The sequence below is a fragment of the Vidua chalybeata genome, chromosome 3 (assembly GCF_026979565.1).
Source record: "Vidua chalybeata isolate OUT-0048 chromosome 3, bVidCha1 merged haplotype, whole genome shotgun sequence".
In the NCBI taxonomy this organism is placed as follows: Eukaryota; Metazoa; Chordata; class Aves; order Passeriformes; family Viduidae; genus Vidua; species Vidua chalybeata.
The window spans coordinates 99,290,280-99,315,059 of NC_071532.1; the positions used below are offsets into that span (position 1 = coordinate 99,290,280).

The 24,780-nt window shown below is 39.5% G+C and overlaps 2 protein-coding genes across 5 annotated transcripts in view; one reads left to right on the plus strand and one right to left on the minus strand.

The window, feature by feature from the left end:
• The first annotated feature begins 125 nt into the window (after positions 1-125).
• Positions 126-9,866, plus strand: SLC66A3 (solute carrier family 66 member 3). Of its 2 annotated transcripts, XM_053939823.1 has the most exons (8): positions 126-353; positions 2,469-2,551; positions 2,996-3,065; positions 3,709-3,766; positions 4,960-5,080; positions 6,205-6,246; positions 7,024-7,144; positions 8,114-9,866. In XM_053939823.1, the coding sequence occupies exons 1-8, from the start codon at positions 211-213 to the stop codon at positions 8,187-8,189; spliced, it is 714 nt and encodes a 237-aa protein (XP_053795798.1). In that variant the 5' UTR covers positions 126-210; the 3' UTR covers positions 8,190-9,866. The 2 variants fall into 2 exon arrangements, with proteins under 2 accessions (XP_053795798.1, XP_053795799.1); XM_053939824.1 differs by lacking the exon at positions 7,024-7,144.
• ROCK2 (Rho associated coiled-coil containing protein kinase 2) overlaps positions 8,403-24,780 on the minus strand; it is a 104,717-nt gene continuing 88,339 nt past the window's right edge. For 2 of the 3 annotated variants that reach the window (XM_053939820.1, XM_053939821.1), the window contains 4 exons: positions 24,643-24,721; positions 24,179-24,440; positions 23,339-23,552; positions 8,403-18,696 (listed from right to left, as the gene is read on the minus strand). In XM_053939820.1, coding sequence (XP_053795795.1) covers positions 18,693-18,696; positions 23,339-23,552; positions 24,179-24,440; positions 24,643-24,721 — 559 coding nt within the window. In that variant the 3' untranslated portion in view covers positions 8,403-18,692. Of the gene's footprint in view, positions 18,697-19,166; positions 20,030-23,338; positions 23,553-24,178; positions 24,441-24,642; positions 24,722-24,780 lie in introns of those variants that run through there. The other variant, XM_053939822.1, reaches the window with a different exon arrangement.

The window sequence follows — 24,780 nt, forward strand, 5'->3', positions numbered from 1 at the left end:
CACGGCGTTCGACACCACGGGCCGGGGGTAACCGTGGCACTGCCGCTTCCGACGGGGCCGCGGATGCTCCGCCGGGCCTGTCTCTCCCCTCCTCGTGCCCCGGGCAGTGCGGGCGCCCCGGGCGCTCCGTGAGGGCCGCGCCGGCGCCACCGTCCCTCCACACCCCGCCCGCCGCTCCGCGGATTCCCCGTCCCGGGCCGCCGCAGCGGGATGGCGCCGGGGCTGCTGGACCTGGTGCACTTGACAACCTGGGCCGTGTGTGCCGTGATCAAGCTGCCGCAGCTGGTGGCGGTGCTGAGGGCTGGCTCGGCGTGGGGACTCAGCGTGAGCAGCCTCCTCCTGGAGCTGGCCGGGTAAGGCGGCGGGGGCACACGGGGACAGCGGCGGGAGCAGCGGCTGGAGCCGCGCGTCCCCTCGGCCGGGGGTGCGGGGCCCTGGGGCTGCTGCGGCAGCTAGGAATTCATTCCTTCCTCCGCGGCTCAGGTGAGGCGTGAGGGTGCGCTGAGGGGCGGCCTGGGGGCGGCGAGCACCCCCCGCTCCCGCGGTGCCACATCGCCCCGTTCGGAGCTCAGGACCAGCGCCGCCAGCTGAACCCACAGAGCCTTTCGGGAAGGAACTTCCTGTTTTAGTGATTCCGCTTTGTCATTTAAAGGGAAACTCGGCTTTTTTAACGTGCCCCAAACGGTCCCGGACCACGCATGTCGGTGCATACAGCAGCTGCAGAGGGCGTAAGCCTGTGTTTAGGTTATTCAGTGGCCCGTGTACCCTGTGGTGCAGGTGGCTGTACTTGTCAGACGGGCTTCCCTCACCCAAATCTGAGACTTAAATAATTCCTTAAGAAAATTACAAGCCGTGTCAAACTCCAAAGACTTGTGAGCCTGTAATGAGCTTACATGGGCTAGGCTTATTAAATCTTGCTTAAGGAGGATTGTATGAAACGACAAATAAATAAACTCGGTGTGTGCACGTTCAGCTGTGGGTGCTAGTGAGAGAAAACACTTTGAAGAGCCCTGCGTTGTCCAAATCGGGCGGTGGAGGTGGGCAGAACATCCAGCGGGGTAGCTGCCACCTCCCCGCGCCAAGCTAGGAAAGGGGGTTTCATCCAGAAAAATCCCCTCACAAAAACGGCGTGCTGTGTCTGAAGGTGCCTGTGCCGTGTCTCCGGACAGGGCCACAGCTCAGGTTTACAAACACCTCTTAGTGGAGCTGTGCAGAATCCCTCAGGTCCCGCCGTGGCTGCTCCCCGCTTGCTTCTCTCTACAGCACTGAACCTGTGTTGTTGCTGTTTATCCTTAACACACCTCAGAGTAAATGAAGCAAATTGGAGTTCCAGCAGAGATTACTGACCCCACAGCCTCAGGCAAAAAGCGGTGACAGCACTTCAATAATTCGTGTACGTTGGTGTGCATTAAAAAGACTTTGTAAGTAATGTTTGAGATGAGCATGGAGTAGCTGGAAATGTCTCTTCAGCACCTGTGTGAGAACTACGGTACCCACACAACTGCAGGTTCTGGTCTTCTTTGAAACATTTATTGTATTTAATAGGCTGTTTGTCTTTCTACCTTTAAAGACTTTGCATCCAGTTGCAGGGAGCTGTATGACTACCAGTACAAACTGGGCTGGTTCTGTGAAATCAACAGAGTTAGAGGCGTGAGGAGTGACACAGAAACATGGCGCTGGTGGCTAGGAGTCTGATTTGACTCTACATCAAATAGTACTTTTAGGATGTTCAGATATTTAAAATCTAAATACTGTAAAAGCCAGTTTCTTACAAGGCAGGCTGTTCCTTCTGCCATTTTTCTGCACCAGAAACCATAATATTTTTTCTTCCGTAAAACTGCTTTGAGTGTTTTCTGTTTTCTATACAGCTTTGAATTTTCTATCTAACCCCATGGACTTGCAGGAGAGTTGGAAGTACAGAAAACGTAAAAGTTCAGTTACCTTTAGGTACCGTATTGTGGAATGGCAGGAAGGAAAATTGCCATTGTTTGGTGCACTTAGAAACAGACTCTTAGTCTGACCAGTAGAGCTACACTGAGTAATCTCATAACAGTATAGTCTAGACAGCTTGGAAGACACTTTCTACCCCTACAAACTTTCTTATTGTATAAATTGAATTACAGACATAAATAAAGAAATCAGAGTTATCCTAGAAGTGCCAAGGCTCTTGGAGAGAGATGGTATCGCCTAGGTCTGGAAGCCTTTATTTCTTTCTCCCCAGTTATAATTAATAAAATTATGCCTTACAGACTGTGACATAAAGACGTTGATGAGAAGTGTGGGCAGTGAGGGTAACAGAAATAGATTATAGAATGATCAGGCTTGTTCTGTGTGCCTGTGTTTTGTTTGATCAGTTTGACAGCAAGAGCTACAACTATCTGGAGCTTTTTGGCACCACCAAACAGTATAAAAGTTGTGAAGACATTTGTGTCCCTTTGTGCAGTCATGTTTTGTATCTCTCTGTTCAGCCTCCTTGTGTTTCTGAGGTACCAGATCTATTATGGTTACCCCCTGGAGACATACCTGGAGTATCCCATCGTCATTGCACAAGGTAATTTTTGTAAGCCATGTTTTGGAAACGAAATGGGGCTCATTCAGCCCTCCAAGTCTCTGTGTGTAGGTACAGTGCTCCACTGCAGTGATGCTGGAGTTGGGGGGAAGAGGGAATTAACATCTCTTATAAAACTGAATTCTTTTAAATGCCATTGAAAGAGATGGTCAGGTAAAGGAGAAAAACCTAATTATTACACAGAGTCACAGTGTAAACTCATCCTTTTGTCTGATTCTCCACATGGGAGAGAAACATACTAAACACTCCAGACTCTAAGAAAAGCTTCGTTTTGGAGCTTGCAGTATTTTGGTCATCAATCTCATTTGAGAGACAAAAGCAGTAAGAAAGGAGTCTCCTCAGAGCTTGTGCCCAGTGGAACGGTCTAAGATTGTGTTTGGGCCCCTTTGGTCCTTTCTGTGACAAGCCATCTTTTGTTTATTGCAGATGTCATTCTCCTTTGCTGTATTATGCATTTCAGCGGAAAAGCGAGACGAGCTTTTTTCTATGCAGTCGCGTATCCTTTGAAACACGGAAGTTTGTTTTATGGGGCTTGTTTGGTAGTTCTTCGTATAGCAGCTGTGCCATCGTTTCTTTCGTGCTACTATTGTAAATCATTCTCAGGCACCCCTCAACATGTATTCCACATTCACACACTGATTTCTGGGATCACAGTAAAACCTCTGCAGGAAGTAAGCTTTATATGTTTGCTGTGCTTTAGAAGGCTCCCAACTGATAGAGTAAACTAAATCCTTAATTTACATATTTTCTACAGGGATGCAGAGTAGAAATTACAGATTTTTTTTTTTTAATTTTTTTTTTTTTTAATTCCTGCCTGCCCATGCAGGTTGTACTTACTACAATAAAGACAGTACTGTTTGTTTTTTTTTCTAAATAGGACTTGGGTTTAAATCTCAAATCTTGTGCTTAGGAGCAGGTTTTGAGAAACTCCAGACACTATTTGACCAAAGACAGTGTGAAAAATAGGAACACTTAGTGTTTCAACCAGTTCTTAGTATGTTTTATCTAGATTGTATAGTCTGTTAAAAAGTTTGAATAAGATTATTTCCAGATGTTTAAAAGAATATTATTCCTCAGGCAGTTTTGAGAACTTTGTATCCTATAATTTTTCAGTGCTATGAAACTTAATGTAATATAAGATTTTGGGGGGGATGGTACATGCTAACACTGCAGAAGTGGATAATAGACCTGGCCATGGTAAGTACTACATGATTATCCGAAATTAGATCTTCACATGAAATTACTTTTTTTTTCCGGAAGTATTTATTAGTGGACTTTCTGCTATATATATGTCCTTGGAAGAATTTATCATTTAGGTCAGCTTTCAGAATAACCAACCAGTTTTCAGATACAGGTTCTTACTTTTGCGAGTAGCTGGAAAACAGCACTGAAAGTAGAGACTCTCTGGGGGCGAAAAAGGCATATTCTGAGATAAGCTGTTACTTGGTGGTGCCTTAATTAAAACTAGCAAATACTTAAAATGTTGAAGTTCTACTGCCACTTTAGTTCTAATGTCATAACCCCAACCAATAAACCTTTAACACAAGAGTAAGAGAATAGAGCATCAAAGCGTTTGAAACAGGGATCGTGATGGATTTCTTTTTTCCCCTTTAGTCGTACAAATTTGCAAGAAACATATAATCTGATAATGCCTACAAAAGTTGAAGACAGTCTTTTCTTGGCAGGAGAGAGAATGTAAAAAAGTAATTGAGATGAACTGGACCTGCTAATGCAAGAGATGATACAGATGGGGAGAAAAGCTTCCAAGCCCTATGCTGATCCTTACTTGCAGCAGAAATCCAGGCAGGGCACAAAGGCCTGTGTGGAGTCCTCTGTACCTGCTGCCTTTGCAAAATCCCCTTTAAAAGGGGGACTGAGTGAACAGTGCATTCCTGTTACTATTTTTTCCCTCCAACTGGACTAATTTTCCACACATTCTTGTCAGTTTTCTCATTCCTTTATGGTTTGGTTTGCCAGACCTAATGGTAACAGATGGTCTGAATCAACCTTGCTGTTTAGACTAGGTCAGTCTCATTTTAGCTGACTTTTATAAACAGTTCTATGGAACAGGTTGAGAAGCTTTTTTTGTTTCTTTGCTTCTTACTGCATTTGCCTCTCTCAAGCATTTGCCAACAACAGTAGCAACTGTTGAAGCTCTTTGAGCTTCTTGCTGGGCAGTACTTCAGAAATGAGTCCTTGTTTCTGGCCACTTCCAGTTTTTGCTTACTTCCAGTTTTTGTTCCTTACGAAGAAGCCGAAGCACTTGGGTTGCCAAATACTGGAAAAGTGTAAACTTTTTTTTATTCTAAATGAAAAAACTACTCCTATTCAGATAATACCATGGCAGAGGCCATGAGAGATGTTCTCTATCTTTTTCACTTGCTTTTCAGAATCTCTGCACGTTCGTCAGTGCAGCCAGTAAGCTTGTTCAGCTGCAGCATCTCTTGGACACCAAAGATTCCGGACAAGTGAGCGCCCTGACCTGGGGCATGTCTGTATATGCCTCTGCAAGTAAGCTACAGACAACTTGGTGCAAAGTACTGAGTTCTCCTAATTCCTTTTTTCATAGGTCTTTATTCAATCATAGTAGGTAAAGATTTTGCCTTAGTTTCCCTCAGTGCTGATGCCTGGGACTCAGATAACACACAGTCTCTTGAAAACAAGTTTTATCTTTGACACCAATGATAAAAACCCATGACTTAAAGTGTGAATATGACCAAGGGAACTGGAATTGAAATAACTGAAAGGCTGTCTTTATGAGGAAAAATTTTCCATGTTCTATGATTTAATAAAGTTACTAGTGGTCCAGCATGAAAAGGTGCTAAAATTTCAGGTATACAGTCAGAAAATGCTAGTTTTGAAAATCTGTCTACAAATAAATACACACTTAATGCTAAATACCTTTAACTCTATGGCTACTTGTAATTACATTTCTTGACAGAATTTATGAACAGTCATTTGTGGAGTTCCTGTGGCAATTCTCCAGTGCTCTGCATGAACAGTTCTGCAGCTGTTTGACAGAAGTGCCTTTTGCATCTTCACAAAACTAATTTAAAATATTCTCACTATAAAACTCACCATCCAGTAATGCTGGATCTATTTCTATATTAAAAAAAAGTCAGTAATTAGAAGTTGTGGTGAACAGTGACAGTAAACTTTGTAAATGCTTTTATTTTGCTGCAAGTGTGAAATAATTAACATTTAGGTTCCTTGTGGGAAGGGAAGCTGAATTCCTTGTATTTGCAAAACTTGAAGGCACACACATGAACATTCCCAATGGTTAAGTCATGCTAACTCAACTGTGGGTGTAGCTCACTGTCAGCTCCTGAAGCAGGGGCTGAACAGAAAGAAAAGCAGTAAACTGACCACGTCCAATCTAGCATGATAGATTTAAAAGTTCTAATTATATCTGTGATTTTCTCATTAAAAAACACCGTTAATACATTGTCAGTCAGCTTTGAGAGCTTGATTTCTGAAGCCAAAATGGTGAAGAGTGGACGCACTAAAAGTGGGAATGTGTACAGTATATATTTTCATGCAAGATTATCTTCTGTTGAAAAACAGGTATTTCATATTTTTTAAAAGTATAAATGTGTCCTATGTGTTCCACTAATCAAAATTCATTCAATTTACAGCAAGAATTATTACAACTGTAATGACTACAAATGATCTCGCAGGTGAGTCGAGTATGTAATTCTCTGCCTTTCCAAGGGAACAGCTGCCACAGTAGTTTTTAGTTGTTTTGTAAAATACCTAGAAGGTGTCACAAGAACAAACCATGAATGTGATAGGTTGGCATGGTGAGGGCAGGAGTTGCACAGGATTACAAATCCGGCAAAGACATTAAGGAAAAAAAAAGCCAGAAAACTGCTTTTGCTTGTCATGTGGTGCAAGTGGTCCAAAAGATTTTTTTTTTTTTTTTCAAAAAGCAAAAGCACCACAAAATTAATTCTGAAAATAGCAGAATAAAGTATTAAAAACATTTACTATTTTAATAAATTAATAAATGTAGTAAAATATAATTTAAAGAAATCCTGTAGTAATTGAATGAGAATTTCAAGTAATAAGTATTTTTTACAGCTGTGAATGAAAAAAATCTTCTAGAAAACTAAAGTTCAGCTTAGTATGTGAACAGTTTTAGGTCCAACATTCAGAAAGTTTATGGCAGGCTGAAAATGAAATGGTAGGCTGGTAAGAAACTAAAAAAACTGACTTAAAATATATGATTTCCAGCAAATTATAAAGCAAATTTATTTAACAGCTTCTTACCATCCTGAGAAAACTGCAAGAGCTAGGGAGTGTCATAGATTTTTCAGTAAATTGTTCAAAATCAAGACTTGGTGGATGTAAGAACAGTAACAAACCCTTTGTACTTCATCTGGTGGTTCCTTGTTCTTGTTCAAAACTATTTCATCAGAAACATCACTTGAATGGATTTTGTAATTTTTAAACAGCCTCTGCAACCCAAAAAAGCTGTAGCTTTGCAAGCATTTCAAGTGGGTCTTTACTGGAAAAGGAAATCTCATTTCTGGCCCACATTTCCACCCCCATGCTTGCTGCTTTTTCTTTGCCAAGGTAAGGAGTTCCTGGGGCTGTGCAGTTAAATGGTCACCAAAGATTTGGCAAAATGCTCATGCAGGGCTTTAGTCAGGGTCAGGTACCGAGTCCACATCACCCACAGCTACATATTTTCACTGAGGGGGTGGGAGTTCACTGTGCAGCGGGAGGAAACACCAGGAAAGCAAAGCTGGCACTGGGTAAAGCTGCTGTTTGAAATAGAGCACCATCCACTTCGGAACATGGAAGGGCCAGCAGCAAACACTGATGCTGTGCTGCTCTAATAAAAACTGTTTCCAGTTAAGTTACAACACTGAACACATTGACATGTAGGAAAGAGTCAGTTATCAGATAGTTCTGAAACAAAGTTTTGTGTACATTTCTGTGAATATTCCACCTACCAAATGGACATCAGACATACCTATACTTTAAATACCTTCTCACAGGTAGAGGTACTATGCTGTTAATGGTTTTTAAAGCTGAGTTAACCCAGGTACTGAAAAACTGCTTTTTTTTTCAGTTGTCAAATTTTCTGTCATTAAAGTCTGACAGATACAAGTATCTCCTGTCTTCTCGAAGTCTAAACTTAAGAGATGGCAGTAGAAAGTAATTCCTTTATTATAAATAACAAGTGCAACTATAAAGGACATGTGAGCTGTGACTTAGAATTTAACTTTTGGTGTACATATAAATTTATATGAGGCTTCTCATGCTTGTACTATTCTCCAGGTTACAAAAGAATTAAAGGTACTGGAGTGTATAATTTTGAGCTATCTCTTAAAGTGATCAAGTGCTACATGCTGTTTTCTCTTGGATTCATGCTCAGAATGTGTGGGTTCCTGAACATGGTAATTGAAACTAATTGGCTGAAAACAGTTCTGAATGTGAACCAGCCTGTCTGAACACCAGCAAAAGCTTACAAACCAGTGTTGTAACAGAAGTTGATTTTTTTGATTTATGCTTACAATATTTTTTTTTCTCTTTTAGTTCTCATCCGTTTCATAGTCATGCTCATTCTCAATATTTGGGTCACAGCCACAATCCTGCACTACAGGAAGACTAAAAAGACTGATTAGAAGACACTCATCAGCACACATATCATTACCATAAAAAATATAATTAAGCCTAAAGAATTTAAGAATTCTTCAGAGATTGAGGAAGCTCTCTTTCTCTAATATTTACCCTTTTGTGTACTTACAATATTTACAGTACTTGCAGACTTACACTATAATACATTCATGCTTACTTTCTCTTAGAAATAATTCTGATAAGATACTTAATTTAAGCAGCATATTTTTATTGGTCATTTCAGACAAGTTTCACTGATATCACATTTTCTCTGGATTTTTTTTTACTACAAGGTATTTCATAGTTAGATGTATATATATTCTGGTATCACTTCAGTACTTTCTGGTTACATATAAGCAATTTTCTTCAATTATACATGATCAATTTTGCACCAACATACTGACTCGTCCTGCTGCAAGACTGAAAAACCACAACAGAAGTTTGTCTTCTTGCAAGCAACTCAATTAGTTCAACATTAACTGCCTGTATTGGAGGATGAAGAAAATCTGAGTCAAGATCCAATCCAGAATAAGGTTCTAATTACTAAGTCACAAACCCAGCTGGGATTGTAGCACTTACATGCAACATTTAACAGTACAATTTATACAGCTGATACAGGATACCCATAGTCACTTTCCTCAGTATACCCTGTTTTTATTGGATAAGAGAGCAAAAACTCAACTACGAATTACTTTTCAACCTGAGCTCTCATTCACTGAACATACTGTTTTGGGAACAGCAGGAACTAGAATGTATGGGAATTAATGAAATTCTGACCAACAGTTAAAAATGCTGTTCAAGCAAAAATTCCTGGAATGATATCCAGAATTCCCAAACACCATTCACACTGACATGTGCACCTTGATGTATCTCAGCAGACTGATCTCCTGTGGTTGTCAGGTTTTGGTGATTTGTGCTCTGTGGTTCATAAGTTTTTGGCCTGTCAGTGCTAAGTGAGTTGAAGAACATATACTTCACTTAAACTTTTACTTCAGAAATTATAATCAATTTGTAGTACTTACAGTAAAAAGGGGGAAAGGATATTCTTGACAACTGTTAACAGAGGATTTTAGTTTTGGAAGTACTGCCTTCACAACCAAAAGTTACATTGGTAATCATATAGCTTGCCTTCATTTGTCATTACATTCCCCAAAATTAAAAGATACAACATTCCAAGAGTTCTTACGGTATTCTGTTGATTGGCATGTAAAAACCTAAGCACCCTTGATCCCAACACCCTTGAAAACTGTGGGAAGACTGCATTGACTTCATTTGAGGCAGGTTTTCTTCACAACATTCTGAATTGTGTGACTGCTGTGGAGCAAAGGGATCTGCAAAAGCAGATGTTTTGCCAGTGAGCATGCAGCAATTGGAGCATTCACCATCAGAAAACAGCTGCCTCGTACTCTAAATTTTAGTGGGAAGGGCTGGGAAGAGATGTGTCTGTGGGCATTGATTTCATGTATCCCATGTCATTGAGAGCAAGTCAAAGATGAGCTTTTTTTTTTACTGCTCCAATAAAAAGTATAAATCTTTCTATGTTGGTTGAAAGATTAATTGTAAACATTCTGATTTGACTAAAGCTGTGTAAAGTATCTGAAGTGGTCTAAATGGTGGCAGGTGGCATGTGATAAATTTTCCAGGTGATACTAATAAATGCTCTTCTTCAAGATTGATAGTGTCATTCTTACAGATAATTTTCATTGCATTTGAATTTTTATTGTTTCCATATATGGAGAGAAAATGAAATATTCATTACAGGTCATAAATGGGCAGCTTTCACCTTAACACTTGAAGCATCAGGCTGAATATTGACCTGCCAAATGCTAAAGAGCTCCAGCATCTTAAAGTGAAAAAAACCACACTTGCTTTTTAATTAAAGACTTTTCTTGATAGAGAAAGATTTGTATGGAATCCAAACCCTCTCTGTTATTGACATCTTTCACACTCCTGAGTGATGTTGTAGCAAGATGAAGCTGCTCCATTTTTGGTTTGAGAATCAGCACCTCAAGATGGTTTTTTATCATAAAATACTGAAAATGCATTTAAGAACAGTTCTTAATAGGTTACTTAATGCATTTTTAATAAATCACCTTAGAAATCTGTGGGGGAAAAAAAGTGAGGAAAACAAACAAAGTTGGGTAATTAATGAAGTTAAGGTAAAGTAATTTTGTGGACTTGGAAAGCTGGACCATGAGTTCTCATTCAAGCTGCAAGAGATATGGAACAAATCAGAAACTAGCAGTTAATAGTTTTACACACTTTTTCCTCTCTTAGAGAGTAACTTTCACTTTCATAAACAGAGGCACATTTAAATTCCAGGCAAGCCCCATGAAAGCGCAGACACTGTGTTTTCCAGTAGGTAAAGAATAATCTTCTCAGTGGCTGGATTAAAGGCAACAGCTTTAGACAAATACATAGGCAGGATAAATCTTGTTGAACTCATCATTCACCAGTATCAGGGCAGAAACAAGGAGGTTGTTTGCTGTGTAATGCAGCAGCAGGGCAAAAGCAAGCAGGGAAAGCACCTTGGATTTATGGCAGAAGGTGTAAGCAAGTAAGTAGCTCTTGTCCACAGGGCTGGAAGTAATCCAACTCCATTCAGAGATGCTGTACAAGTGTGGAATTACACACTCGGTGTCTAATTGTACCAGTTCACATATGCTCACAAGGTAACACAACCTGTCCTGCCCTGGCTGACAAAGTATGTGTCTTGCCAGGGCTTTCAAAAACTTTGAGTCTCCTTGCCTGTGCTCTGGATTCCAATAAATAACTCTGGAGTCCAATAAATAACCCCAAGTACCTTCAGCAGTGGCTATGATGAACTGTGACTGGATTTGGCAGCAGGTAAGCTAGAAGCTCACTTCAGCTGTATGACAGAGAAAACATTTACCCTAAGATTTACTATTGAAAGAATAATGATGTGAGTCCAGAGACAGCAGGCTGCAGGTCTGAACATGGATGTAGACAGTGGAAGATGTGAATAGTTTATTTTTTCTGGACTGTCCTCAGTGAACAGAACACTGAACACAAATGCAAAGCCATCCTCTCCCCACTCTACAGGCCTCCCTTAACACTGGGCATTCTGTGCAAAGTGGACACAGATGTCTTTCCTTGTGCTGCTCCAATCCAGCAAGGGATGAGATTGCTTGGACTGCCCAGAAGTCCCTGTCCCTGCCTGACCCCCAAGCCTCTGTCTGCCTTACACTCTGCATGTGGCTACTCCTGCTCCTGGCTCTGCTCATCTGATCTACTGAAACACGAGAGAAAGGCGTGGGGTGGGGAGGCAGTGACAGCCCCCAACTGCTGCAGATTGAGAGCTGGATTTTAGTGCAGTTTGACTCTGGAGGGAATAATTCAGAATTAGCTGAATGGCCCCAATCTTACAGAACACCTTCACTCCCTTCTTTTAATGAGGTAAAATTACTCTTCCTCCACCAATCATCCATTTAGTGACATATATAATAGGGGGGAAATAAAAAAAGGAAGTAACAGCTGAGTCCACAGAAGGAACACAATAATGAAAAACTCCACAGATGCGGAGATAACTGAAATGAGGTAGTTTCCCCGCCATGTATTTTCCCTGATGATAAATAATAATGACTTCCCTCCAAATTCTCTTCAGGCTGGTTTTTCCACTCTCTTCCAAAATTTTCCACACTTGAAATTCATATTTATGTATGAAGCAGAACATGAAATGTCACCTTCATCACTAATAGTAGTCTAAGGATGTCTCACTTTTGAAGGTGAGGAAGCTGAAAAAAAAATCTTTAAAAAGGATGTTCTAAAGTTCTTGGTTTTTACAAAAAATAATTTGCTGGATTTTGAGCCAGCGTTCTCCAGGACACTTCAGAGTTCTCAGTGATGGCAACTGTTGAGGTCAAACAGGTGCCTGGGAGCCACAGTGAACATCACTGTAAGAATCTGACAGATCTTCACTTGTGATGGATCCAGTTACAAGACCTTGCCAGCCTCACAGACCTGAGTCCTGCTGAACCTCAGGCGTTTCCTGCCTAATGGCAAGACAGATATACAGACATTTTCAAGTTAAAGGTGTCAGCTATTCCATTCTCCATTGGCAGTAGTTTGGGGCAACTATCTCTGTCTTGGAAAAAAAATTAAATCTTTGGGCCAGGGGTAAAATAAGAGATTTTTACACCATAGTTTTAATTAAATTTAATTTGGGATACCTGAAGAACAGTTTAAATAATTGTCACAATTTTGTTCATACTGTTTTGTTTCATTATTTCATCTTACAAATTTCTTAAATTGTCAGAAGCCTAAACAGGTGCCTCTGTGCATTATGTGGCATCACTGACTCGCAGGGAGGGAGCTTTAAGTGCACAGACACCTTGTTTTATCTGTCAAGTATTCTGGAAAATGATGTAAAGTACAGAACCTGCACCAGCCTAAAATGTGACAAGTTAAGTTGGCTAATGATGATTCTGATTCAAACTGAGTAGTAAATGGCTCCATGCTGAAAATCAATTCTACTTACCACCTTACTATAATTGCAAGTCATCTGTGCATATGCCTGCTCTGGAATGTGCAAGATTTCTGCTTTGCAATGTGAGGGCTTTGGCCAGCAGTACCAAGATTCATACCATAGGAAAATCATCCTGTGCCTCAGTGTTCCCTCTGTCTTGTAAATCTTAATGAAGCACAAACTGAGCTTCTATAAAGCATATTTTAAATAATTACTGGAGAGAAATTCTTTCACCTTTGAACAGCTGACTATATGCAGATCCTGTAGAGTTGTCTTTCAAGAGTCTGACTTATCTTTTGAGATTTTAATTTTTTTTTTTCCATGAAATGCACTGTCCTCACGGACTCTCTGAGCTCGTGGGTATTTTCCTCTCTCAGTCTTGTTGGTTTTTTGTAGTTTGCACAAATGCCCACCTTCCAGTAATACAACTTCCATTGCTGTAGGTCAGAATGGAGCTGGCAGGGGAGCCTCGCCCCATGGCTCCCGACTGGACTAAAGGCTACACAGATCCTACTGAATCTCAGTGGCCCCCAGGACACAGGGATTGTAATATGCTGGAAAACATCACACAGACATATGAGACCATGGGATCCAGCAAGCAGATTCAAGTCCTGAAGCTGCAGCCAGACCTGCACCCAGGTGCAAGACCTGCTCCAAGAGCCTACCAGAAAATGGAACAGTTGAGATCAGAGACAATGCAAGGTGAGCCAATATGAAACAGGGCTCAGACCTCAGGTGGGGTACCCAGCTCCTTCAGTCTTAAAAAATTAAGGGATTTAACATCTCAGGTAACTCCAAAAAAAAGTTTCTACCAGTTCACTTGTTAATAAAAGTAGCACAAATTGAAGGCAATTCAGTGCCCAAAGTCTAAGCAGTTGGTGATCCAAAGGACAAGATGACTGGCTGTGATCTCACAAGCCTGGTGTACTTATCGCTGGATAGCCAGGCTTACCAAGTGGTGCAAGAGCATGTTGGACAAAAAACACCCAGAAGAATAATGACAAATGACAAGAACTACATGACATGAGGCCGACAGGGACAATATAAGACTATGCATAGAAGCAGGCACACATCTCTGAAGAAACACTGAAGGCCTAGACCTTAAAATGAGGTGGTAAGACTGAAGCATCCTATGCAGTTGTGGAAGCATTTCTGTGCAGCTCCTCCAACAAATAAAGGCTGCAGGAACATTACATTATTGGACTCTCTGCCCTTTCTTTTCAGGGTGATGATGTGTCTTTCCAGAGTTCTCTAAGGTATCAGGACTACATACACTTATAATTGAAATTTTGTGACCTTTCACCATGACTTTTATTTTGAAAGATCACTTTAATCTTGCAGCTTCTACAAGATTATTAGAGCAAAAGCAGCTGCAGTCAAATCCAAGGCTTCACCCTTGCAATACCAAGTTGTAATGTGGCTTTCTTATCTTTATAAAATACTGCTTCCTGCCTACAAAGTGGCAAAGATTCCAAACCCCAATTTTCATTAATTAGTAATTAGCATCCATATGCCAATACATTCTTTTCTCTACATCCCCACTTCCTAGAGCTATGTTTCTATAGTTACAGCTTTTCCATTCATTGCAGTAGTTTCTGGGGAGAACTAGGCTGGATGTGTTTTGAGTGTTCTTCTCTGCCACACACATTGTAGTAGACTTGCCTAATTTCTCAGATGAGAATGTCTGAGTATATATACCTGTCCAATTTTTAGGCAACTTCAACATGGAACACAACTTGTATTTTCAGAACCACTCCATAACATCTTTTATGGAGAAAGAAGACTCCTTCTCATCCTCATGAGGGATACTTCAGAGCAGCAGGCACACCCTATGATCCTTGGGATTCTGACAGAACCCTAAATTATTCAGATCGTCTTAAAAAATAAGTAATAATGCTTATTTATTTAATTTAAAGTGTACTATGTGCAGAGATGATAATTTGTAAAAAACTGTAACGCACTGAAAAAGGCACCAAGCTTGTCAGAGATCAAGGGGTGTCTAGATTATGCTTTTAGTCATATGGTTTAATTTTAGGTAGTTCTGTGAGGAGCAGAGAGTTGGACTTGATGATCCTTATAGGTCCCTTCCAACTTGATATATTCTAAGATTACATAAAAAAATAAATAATTATTTTAACATGAATGTCAAGGCAAACTGTCCAGGAATATGGAGGAGACTGAAATACTCCACTAAACTGGACCTTGTACTGTTGGTTCTTCTGCCTCAAAAACAGAATAAGGAGGTCAGTAAGGGTTTGTATGAGCAATGCAGGTAAGAAGTTTGCTTTCATATAAGTTCCCCCTTTTCACAGCAGCATCCCAAATACAACCTCACAGGATGAGTAAAGGCACTTGGGAACAAAATATATAATCCTCTTTTAAGGATGATTCTCTCAAAGCTAGATGGGAAACTAATACATTGTAAGATTACAAACAGAAAGGCTCAAATTTCTAATGATCACTTGACATTAGAAACAAAAAAGAAATGAAAGAGAAAAAGCACGTAATTTCAGTAGCAGCTTTCCTGGCCTTGGTGCCTTCAGAGAGCCACTGAATGCCTGTCAAAAAGCAGGTGGTTCAGTGTTTTCAAGAAGCAGAAAGATATTTAGACACTTGCAGCGAAACTTCAGTGATGTTTTAAATTTGGCCCCTATCACTGCTAAAATCCTTGAGCCTCGCATGTTTCCAAGTCCTACATCCTACTGTGATGTTATGTCATGTTTTTGGTTACAGCATCAGCCATGCTTAGAAGCACAAGAACCACCAGAGTTTTCCTCTAGTTAAAAGCAGATTTGGTGCTGGATTGCTGGCAGTGCTGGGAGGGCCTGCACTTTGGCAGTGGTAGGGAATTGCAGCACACAACTAGGACAGAAGTGGAAATCTCATTGCAGAAAGGTCTTTCTGACACCTGACAAAGTAATTCCAATGGGGTCTGCCTGTCCTTCTGTGCTGGTGAGCTCTTGGATTGGGAACTAAGGAGCAACTTCCAAACAAGTGCCTCGAGCTTCTGGCTCCAAGTCTGACCTCTGGTTTTTCCAGAAGATTAATCTGCAGCTTGGCTATACCACTTGTTTACTCTTGTGAGACAAAAGGACTTGCAATGAGAGAATTTTCTATAGGTAAGTCATTCAGGCCATAAAAATGTCCTGTTTGCTTAGGACAAGCCTGTAACAACAAGAAAATGTTATAACATCAGCGACTTTCAAGACAAATACTCCTTAGTTCATGAACATGCCCTTCTCTCAAAAATATTAAAAGGTCACCACTAGACACTAAGGAAACAACACAAACTCCAGGAACTAGCATTAAAGATGTGTTTGCATTTCACAGCAGGATAAGGGAGAAGGACAGAAGAGCAGCTCTGCCTTTCGTGTCCTGGGTACAAAGTGAGGTTCATGCACCTCAGACCACTGGCCCCGAGGAAGCCGTGCGAAGTTAGCTCTGCTCTGAGCAGAGGTCAGAGCACAGGAGCCCAGTGCTCCCCGGAGGCCCGTACTGCTCCACGACTCCATCTCAGTACAGCCTGCTGTACAAACAGCTCATGCATTTGTACAAGCATGGAATTCATACACTGTGGCTAGCAAATACTATAATATAGTACATTTCCTAAAGTGTCAGGCTTAGCAGGGCCCTGTGGAGTCACAGTAAATGAGGGCAAGCCGGGGAGAGAAAGTGCAAAGGATCCAGCCCCAGCAGTGGAGGAGCTGCCAAACAGTTCCCTTGGAGTCTGCTCTTCCTCTGTACAAACAGGCTTTGGTGGACTGTCTTTGGAGCAGCCCTTGCCTTTCCCATATCTGCTGCAGTGCTTATCATTATATTTTAATATTTCAATTAATTACCAGCTTCTCAAGTTCAGGAACTATTTTACCTTACTCAAATAGTTTATTTAAAAATATATATATATATATAATATTCTCCAATTCAGAAAAGGATAGAACTTCCCACAATGTAACATTTTTTTATATATATATATAAAATATTTATGCATTCAGTGAATGGAAACAGTTTTACTGTATACATTTTTAATGTTGTACTCTATGCAAATCTGCATTATCTAAAAATATACCGTACTTCTGTAAATCAAAACAAGAAGGGAAAAACCACTGTAGCTGTGCTCTGGGTTATAATATCTAACAGAAATGATATGAAAGTTTTAGTTTTGAATTTAAGAACTCACAAACAGCATTTTACTTTGTGAGCACATAAATAGAAAACTTAATACATTCTTGCTTTGTTAAGCTGAACTGTAGTAGAGGTTACAAAATGTAAATATATTTATTATTTTTCAGTATTTCAGTGTTTCCAAGTCCACCTTTCATGATAGTGTTAAATAAAACATGGTCCTATCCTTCCAAACATTTCAACACTCTTTAAAAAATAAAAACAAACAAACAAAATTTTAAAGTGAAATGTCCTCCTTCATTGAAGTGTTAGATCATATTTTAAATTACTGCACTCCCACACAATATTTTATATATATATATATATTCTAAATATATATATATATTTATATATATATAAAGAGACCAAATAGGAGACTACATTTTTTACTGTCAATATGTTTAACATCACATACTGTAGTTGTATAAAACATGCATTTTCTGGGATAATTATGAACACATCATGAATGAGCCCATATATATTATATTTTTTGTACAACTCCAAGTTAAAAAAAAAAAAGTCAGAATAAGTGCCTCTGAGGCCCTTTCTTCCCAGCTATCAGTTCTCAAAACACACTACTGAATTATTTACCTATGCCTACAGCTATGTGCTAGAGAACCAGATTAAAACTTTTAAAATACATCTACAGTATGTTTCACTTTTCTTAAAGTTTGTGACAGTCCTCAGATATTGTGTTGTGAAATGTAAAAATAGTCACAGATTCTTTTATTTTCCAGAAATTAAAAAAAAAAAAAAAAACCAAACCAAAAAAAAAACACATCTAGGAGAGTATGCAAAAACAAGGCAAAATGAAGTTTCATAGCACTTAATGAGGGTTAATATAAGTCAATAGCTAGTATTGAGGTTTGTAAAAAGGGCTGGATGAGCAGTTACATGTACAAGCAAATGGTATGGTAAATCCCATGCTCTCAGACATTGTTTCTGTAAACAACACTTCTCCACCCTTAAAACCAGTTGATATACATTCAAAATAGGTTGACACTGATATGCTTAATAGATGTAAAAATAGTGCACTATTTTTTTCTGCCACAAAGCAAAACTGCATCCTAAGAGCTGGTAAACTTTCTTTTTCCTTAAATAGAAAGAATGGGCAAAAAAAACTTGAAAAAAATTTAAATTAAGGCAATTAGACAGGTAAAAGGGGATTGCCCATGATTATGTAGCTGAAACTAGTATATACTTCAAACCTATACTAGCTGCTGAACACTGACATGCAGCTTCTGACAGATGTGTATGAATGATATAAACTTCAACGTTATGGCTTTATACAAGTGCATAGTTGCAACTGCAATAAGTAACGGTATCTGATTAATAAGCATAAAAAAATAAAGTGGAAAGATTTTTAAACCCCTCTTGCAGTATTACAGTACAATATATATACACAGTTTAATGGTCACTTCTCACAGATGCAGTCTATATCACTATGGTGGATCTTCCTCAGGTTCTACTTGCAGACGTGCTGGTGGCATCTTTATGAAAGCTGGAAAGTCAGTTTCTTCCATTTCAATGCTCATTCCTCTTGATCCTTTTATGAAATGTAGTGTATGTGTCTTGCCAAGAAAGCTTTTGTGGAACACACTTTAAAAGGTTGCCTAACATATCCTTTGACTATTTACCAACCATTCCTCAACTGATCAGTCACTTGGGAGAATACAGGAAAACCCTTAGAGATTAGTAATTTATATTGCAGCAAAAATGTAAACCTCTGATATATATAGCACAATCTTTCAGGAAAATATATATTTTTAATATATTTTGGGATATGTTTCAGTCTTGCTGTAATGGGAAGAAAATTATCACCTTGACTGTGTCTGCATTCATGGAAAGCAGTTAGCTGAAAAAGAAGCAGGAAGTTTGGTCAGTAAATGCAACAAATGTAAATCTGACAAAAAATACTTCTTCAAAGTCTTCCTTTAAGATGGGTTCATCATTGTACTTGAGAGAAGCACCTTTCCTCTGCATCCAACAGCAACATTACTTCATTATAGCACATCCTTGCACACTGTAATCCCAAATCAATTAAACCCCCTTGCAATACATGAGGGTAAAGTACAATATGCACAGTGTAATAGTTACTTCTAAAGGATTAGTGATCAGTAAGCTTTTAATACACAAAGATGCAGTATATTTAATTAACATAATGCTCATTACTGTGAACACTAAGCCAGTTAAGTTCTGCAGGAGCTGGTTCCTCAGTTCCCTGAACACACAGCAGAGGAGCTGCCCCAGTGCCATTGTTATACAGCTGAGACACATCCCACATACTGTTTAAAACAATTCTTAGCCATTTAACATTTAGGGTTTTTTTTCTGTGTAAATATAAGATTGCATCAATATGTGAAATGATCAGATCCTGAGGTCTATAAAATATGTAAAGCTATTCGCAATACATCCAGAGTTAAGCCATGGGACAAATCAGATCAGTGCAACGGCCGGATCTTTCTAAAGCAGTCAAGGAAACCACACCACGGAAGCTGCAAACCCATTTGTTTACATAGTTTTCAAATGCGTGGTTAGGTACCCAGAAAGCACAGCACTGCAAAGGAAAGCCAAGTCAAATTCACTTCAGAACAGAGGTAGAAAAACAAAATGCAGAACTCCATTGATTTCATGTCTGCTAGCCATAGACCAGTTTATATTCAAAGCTTAAAAATGAAAAGTGTTTGTAAATACCAAGTCTATTTCAGCTAAACATCCAACTGCTACCATCTCCCTTTTATCCTTCAAATATTCTATGCTGAGGTTAGCAGTATTAGCATTAGAGATGAGCAATGATCCTGAAAACAGCAGTTTTGGGGTTTTATTCAGGCAGGCAGACATGAATTTTGAAAAAAAAAAAGGATCTAAGATTAGAAAAATAAAAACACTGGCAAAGGCAACAACTTTGTTTTAATGAAAATGACTCCTCTAAAAGTTCAATATGATGAACAGAATCTCATTTTTCTATTTAAAATTTTAAAATGAGATCTTGTATTTTCTCTGCTTTTAGAAACAAAATCCAACATAGCATGCTGTATTCAAAGCCAAACAAATCCATTCCTCTCTATTTAGATTTACCCCTTATACTTCTTCAGAAATCAAAAACATCGTCATCATCATCATCACCATCAATATCATCAACATCATCAAAGGACCAATCCCAGTCCTTAAATGCCAGATCAAGTAATCTGCAACAGGAGGGTTTGATGTTTAATGAGTGTCATACTTCTATAAAAGACTTGAAAATTCCTTTTGCTATCACTAAACCTTTTTATCTGAAAGACTGTTTAAGGTAGGTGGGTTTGTTCCTTTGCCTATCACGAGTATGAAGATTCAGTTAGTGTTCATATAAGTTAAGAATATTGCATTCATTGCAAATGCGTCTCAAAAATCATTCCATTCAATATAGAATTCTTACCATATTGATTTTTCCCCCTGAATTTCAACAGGAAAGACCAACATGTACCTTTTTTAAAATCATCTGCTTTCTGTTTTGTTGCTGTTCTTGCTGACTGAGGTGGTTTTATGCTCTCCTGCTATGCCCTTCCAGACAATAACACAAACCTCACAGTTTTTCCAATAAAATGAAGTGTTTTGAGTGCTGAAAAGAACATTGAATAAGACAGCACTTCATCTGAATGTACAAACGAATATAGCAGGATTTTACTGTATCCCAAATACAGAGTGATTACACTATGAAGCTATTCTGTAGCTCATTATTTAAAGTTAAGCAATGCCAAAAAAGAGGATATATTAACTTGTTGTCTCGGCCTCCCTGTATTTGCTCCTTGTATGGTCACTATAGAACAAAGAAGGCAAGCAAGGCAAACCCTGTCAGCAAGTGAGTCATTTTACTTATCTGAGGCATTTATTTTGGGATGGGGTGAATCATTGTCTAGAAGCACTCATCTCTTTCTGTTGTAATACCTTAAGTACTAACTTTTCAATTGCTATAGCTACAACAAATGAAACCTAGCCTAGTCATTTCTCCAGTGAGCTGGAAGGATCCTAATTAGGGTTGTATGTCAAGCATAGGATACAGGCATGGAAACCTTACCCTAAGAGAGCAACAATAGAAACATGCTACATTGTTTACTACAGTTAATCACCATTTTAAATAAAATGGGTCTCAGGGAAATTTGGATTTTCAGGCTTTAAACTATTTAAATCTTTAAATGTGATATAGCCCTGAAAAGGCTCAATATTCATTTGTTACATGAACTATGGCTATTACACTTAAAAAATTTATTAGGAAGTAAAATACATTAAAGTTGAGTTTCTTTCAGTTTGGAATTATCTGTTTGGCACGATCCAACCAAACGGCTAAGCAGAAATTATATGGTCTGTATGAAAAACTGTATGAAAAACTTTCTTAAATCCTCACAGATTTAAGGAGAAGAAAAACAGCCATGAAAACCTTGAAGAAAACATCATTGTGTGAAATTCCTAGCAGGGACAGCATTTGGAAGCTTGGAAGGGACCTCAGGAGGTTTCTAGCCCAACCTCCTGATCAAAGCAGGGTCAGATACAAAGCCAGCCCGGAATATTCAAGGCCTTGTCAGCTGTTGAGAGCCTCCAGGGATGGAGCCTGTACAGCCTCAGTGGCCTCTCTCTCTGCATTGGCTTTTCCTTCTATCCAGCTGGCATGTCTCCTGGTTCAGGTGAGCCCCTTGTTTCTCACCATGCAGCACTGATGAGCCTGGCTCTGTCTCTTGGATACCCTCCCCAGAGGCTGGGGCAGGCTGCTATGGGAGCCCCTGGACATGTCCATCACCCAGGCTGAACAAGCCCAGCTCCCTCAGGCATCTGCTCTGACCATCCTGGTGGCCTCTGCTTGGTCCTCCCCCAGTGTGTTGATGTCTGACTGGAATTTGGGGGTCAGAGGTGGAGGCAGTGTTGTGCTGCAGAATATGGAGTGAACAGAGGGGTATAATCTCTTTCCTCAGTCACCCAGCTGTGCTCCTCTTGGTGCAGCCCCAGCCCTAACCTGGCTTCCAGGGCCCACTGCTCAGTCCTGAGACTGAACTGGCAACCACATCTTCATTCTTAATATAGTTCATGAAGGAAAATTAATTATTTCATATGGTAAACCCTTGCACAAAAGCCTCATAGAAGCAACACTGAGATATAAATTTACCATAGCAATTATAGTTATTTATGAGTATGTGGTTTCTAATTAAAGGTGTTTAAATCCATACAAATTTCCACTGGTTTGACAGACCTGCATTATTCTGGTAATAGGTGACATAACCTCACAGAACTACACTTTTCATCTTTTAGGTACATTTGTGAGGCTAACTTGGAAACTTAAACTGAAATGCTTTACACACAAAGACACTCATTCCCCTCCTTTTCCCACCAGTATAGAATGGTAAATACTATGCTATGAAAGCATTTTGTACCAAAGTTCAAGACTGAAAAAACGGGAGGTGAAGAATATTTGCAGAACACCTAAGAATAGCTGTTGAAAAGAAAATCAGAATTTATATACCTTTATATCTTAACAGCAAGAAACAGAGTAACACCACTAAGTTAGACTGTAAACAGTGTGCAGAAGAAAAGTGATCTATTTGTCCCCCAAATTGTCATGAATGTTTTCCTGATTCATGCTTTCAGTCCTATCACTGATATTTTGATTATTTTTGCACAAAGAATCTCTTCAATAATTGGTCCCTAAAAAGTGATTTAAAAGCTTTTTTCCTTGATGATTATAATAAATCTATTAATTTAAAATTCAAATTATGAGGTCTGATTCTCTTTAAAATATGTAAATTAAATCACCAAATGTTAGACTGTATGAAGGTTGGGAGGGAAGTGAAATTAAATTACGCTAAGTCCTTCCACTATGCATTTCCACCCATTAAAATATAAGTATCTCTTTAAGATCCTTATGCTTCATAGTGTAAGGATGTTTTGTAGTAATAGCAGCATCACAGCAAGAGTGTGCTTCTCTGCATTCTCCACTGTAACTCTGTCCATTCACCCAGCCCAGGTCTCACCCAACCACCTGAGATATTGGTGCCAGTCTGGTCACAGAAAAAAGGAGAGCAATCCTGTCTAGGCACTGCCCAATTACCTCTCTGGGGAAAAATGTTAAGCCTTTGCTAAACTGGAATACTGCGATGAACAAAATAAGTGAGACAAATCTTTTCACAGGCTGCCAGCACTGGGAACTGACATAAACAAATATAAATTAGTACTGCGGTGATGAAAAAAGCAAACTGGAAAAAAAACCAGAAACTCCGGCCTGTGCAATCATATAAATGCTACCTGCAGAATGCTATCAACTTCCACAGCACAGCAGATAGGATTCTGCTCCTCAGAAGAGATCCAGAAGTAAACTAATGATTTTTGTATGGACAATTTTTACCCAATCAGAAGAATCTGATTAGGAATCATGAGACATTAGCATGGGTCCTTCTACCCTGAATAAGAAATTGAAACTAATTGTAGTAAAACATTCAGAACAATAAATTAAATAGAAGCTCTTGTGTCACCTTGGTTTGTTTGGAGGAAGCTGTCGACTTGGTCGTCTGATGGACTGGTTCGGCTGTACCTTCATGGAAGTTCTGGGAGAAGATCGAGCAAAGGGGTCTGGTGCTGGAGGCTTCTTGGGTATTTTTTTCACCAGTCGGCTCACCCATTTCTGCTGTTCTTCTGTAGAATTAGCTAACAGTAGTAGATTCTTTGCCGTAGAAATATCATAGTACACTGTAATAAGATTTTAAAAATAAAAATTAGTATCTTTATTATTCTAAACATGGCCCCACATCAAAAATTAGCTGTCAGATTAGCATACTCTCATACTTGAAGCAGAGAAATCAGCAGAGAGGTCAAAACTAAAATGAACCAGTAGGTTTCCTGGATGCTGACAGTGCCGCCTCCTTATATTTCAAGAGTAACAACTTAGTACTGTGGAAGATACACATTCAAGTGGAAGAAAACACGGGTAATCCAAAGAGGTGTGACTGAGACTAAGAAATTATATGATGTTGAGTCACAAGGAGCAGCCTTCACCAAATGTAACCCCTTCCATAGCGCTGTTGTTTCCCACAGCGGAGCACAAAACACAGCGTGAGCACTTTACAGCCACCACGCTCTGCTGCACAGGGATGACAACTCAACAGGCACATGCACACCACAGCCACGTGCCATGAACTCAGAGCAGAGTGACCCTCATGGAGACACCCTTGGAAAGGGGCTGATGGCCATGTACTAATAAAAGACAAACCAGCCTTTATGTTTAGTTGGTGTCAGACCATTACTAGAATCCTCTGATCTATTAGAATGCCTTGTGACTCCAGCACTATCTGCATATTCAAATACTTGCTGTTTACCTTTGCAAGGCGCTATAATCTCTTCCTTTTTATCCATGTGATCTTTGTGACATTTGATATGGCAGCGGCGACATTCCAGAGCAGGAGGAGGTTTGAACATGTGCCACAGGGGCTTCATACAAGCTTCACAATTGGTTGGGAAGTGGTAAAGAGTAGGTATGAACTCATGTCCTTTGTGACAAATGTAATTTGACTTCTCTCCCATGGGCTCTACAGGAAATTCCTGTTCCTTTTTGCTCTCTCCTTCATTAGCATATAGGATCTAGAATGAAAGCAAAATAATCTCAATACTCCTAGTTGGCAAATATAAATTCACAGTTATTATCTAAATACAAAGATTGAAGAAGTACACTAGGAGTGATTTTTCAATGATTTTTTTGTAAATATTTCATTAGACAATATTTTTGACAATGTCTGAAATGCCATGTCTGTTACACTAGAAACATTAATTTGCTAATAAATACCTGGAATATCCTAGGAATTTCCTTGGAATCTGCTCTGTACACATCAGTCTGAGTGACTGGTCGGACATGGAAGAGTTTGCTATAGGAAATTGTTTCAATAAGGACAAAAATTAATGTTACCACAATGACAAATGTGAC

Excerpts from the sequence above, each read along its gene's own strand:
- SLC66A3 (XM_053939823.1), top strand. The coding sequence starts at position 211 with ATGGCGCCGGGGCTGCTGGACCTGGTGCACTTGACAACCTGGGCCGTG. Across the intron at positions 354-2,468 it reads CTCCTCCTGGAGCTGGCCGG|CCTCCTTGTGTTTCTGAGGT; the intron begins GTAAGGCGGCGG and ends CTCTCTGTTCAG. Across the intron at positions 3,066-3,708 it reads GCTTTTTTCTATGCAGTCGC|ATTTTGGGGGGGATGGTACA; the intron begins GTATCCTTTGAA and ends ATGTAATATAAG.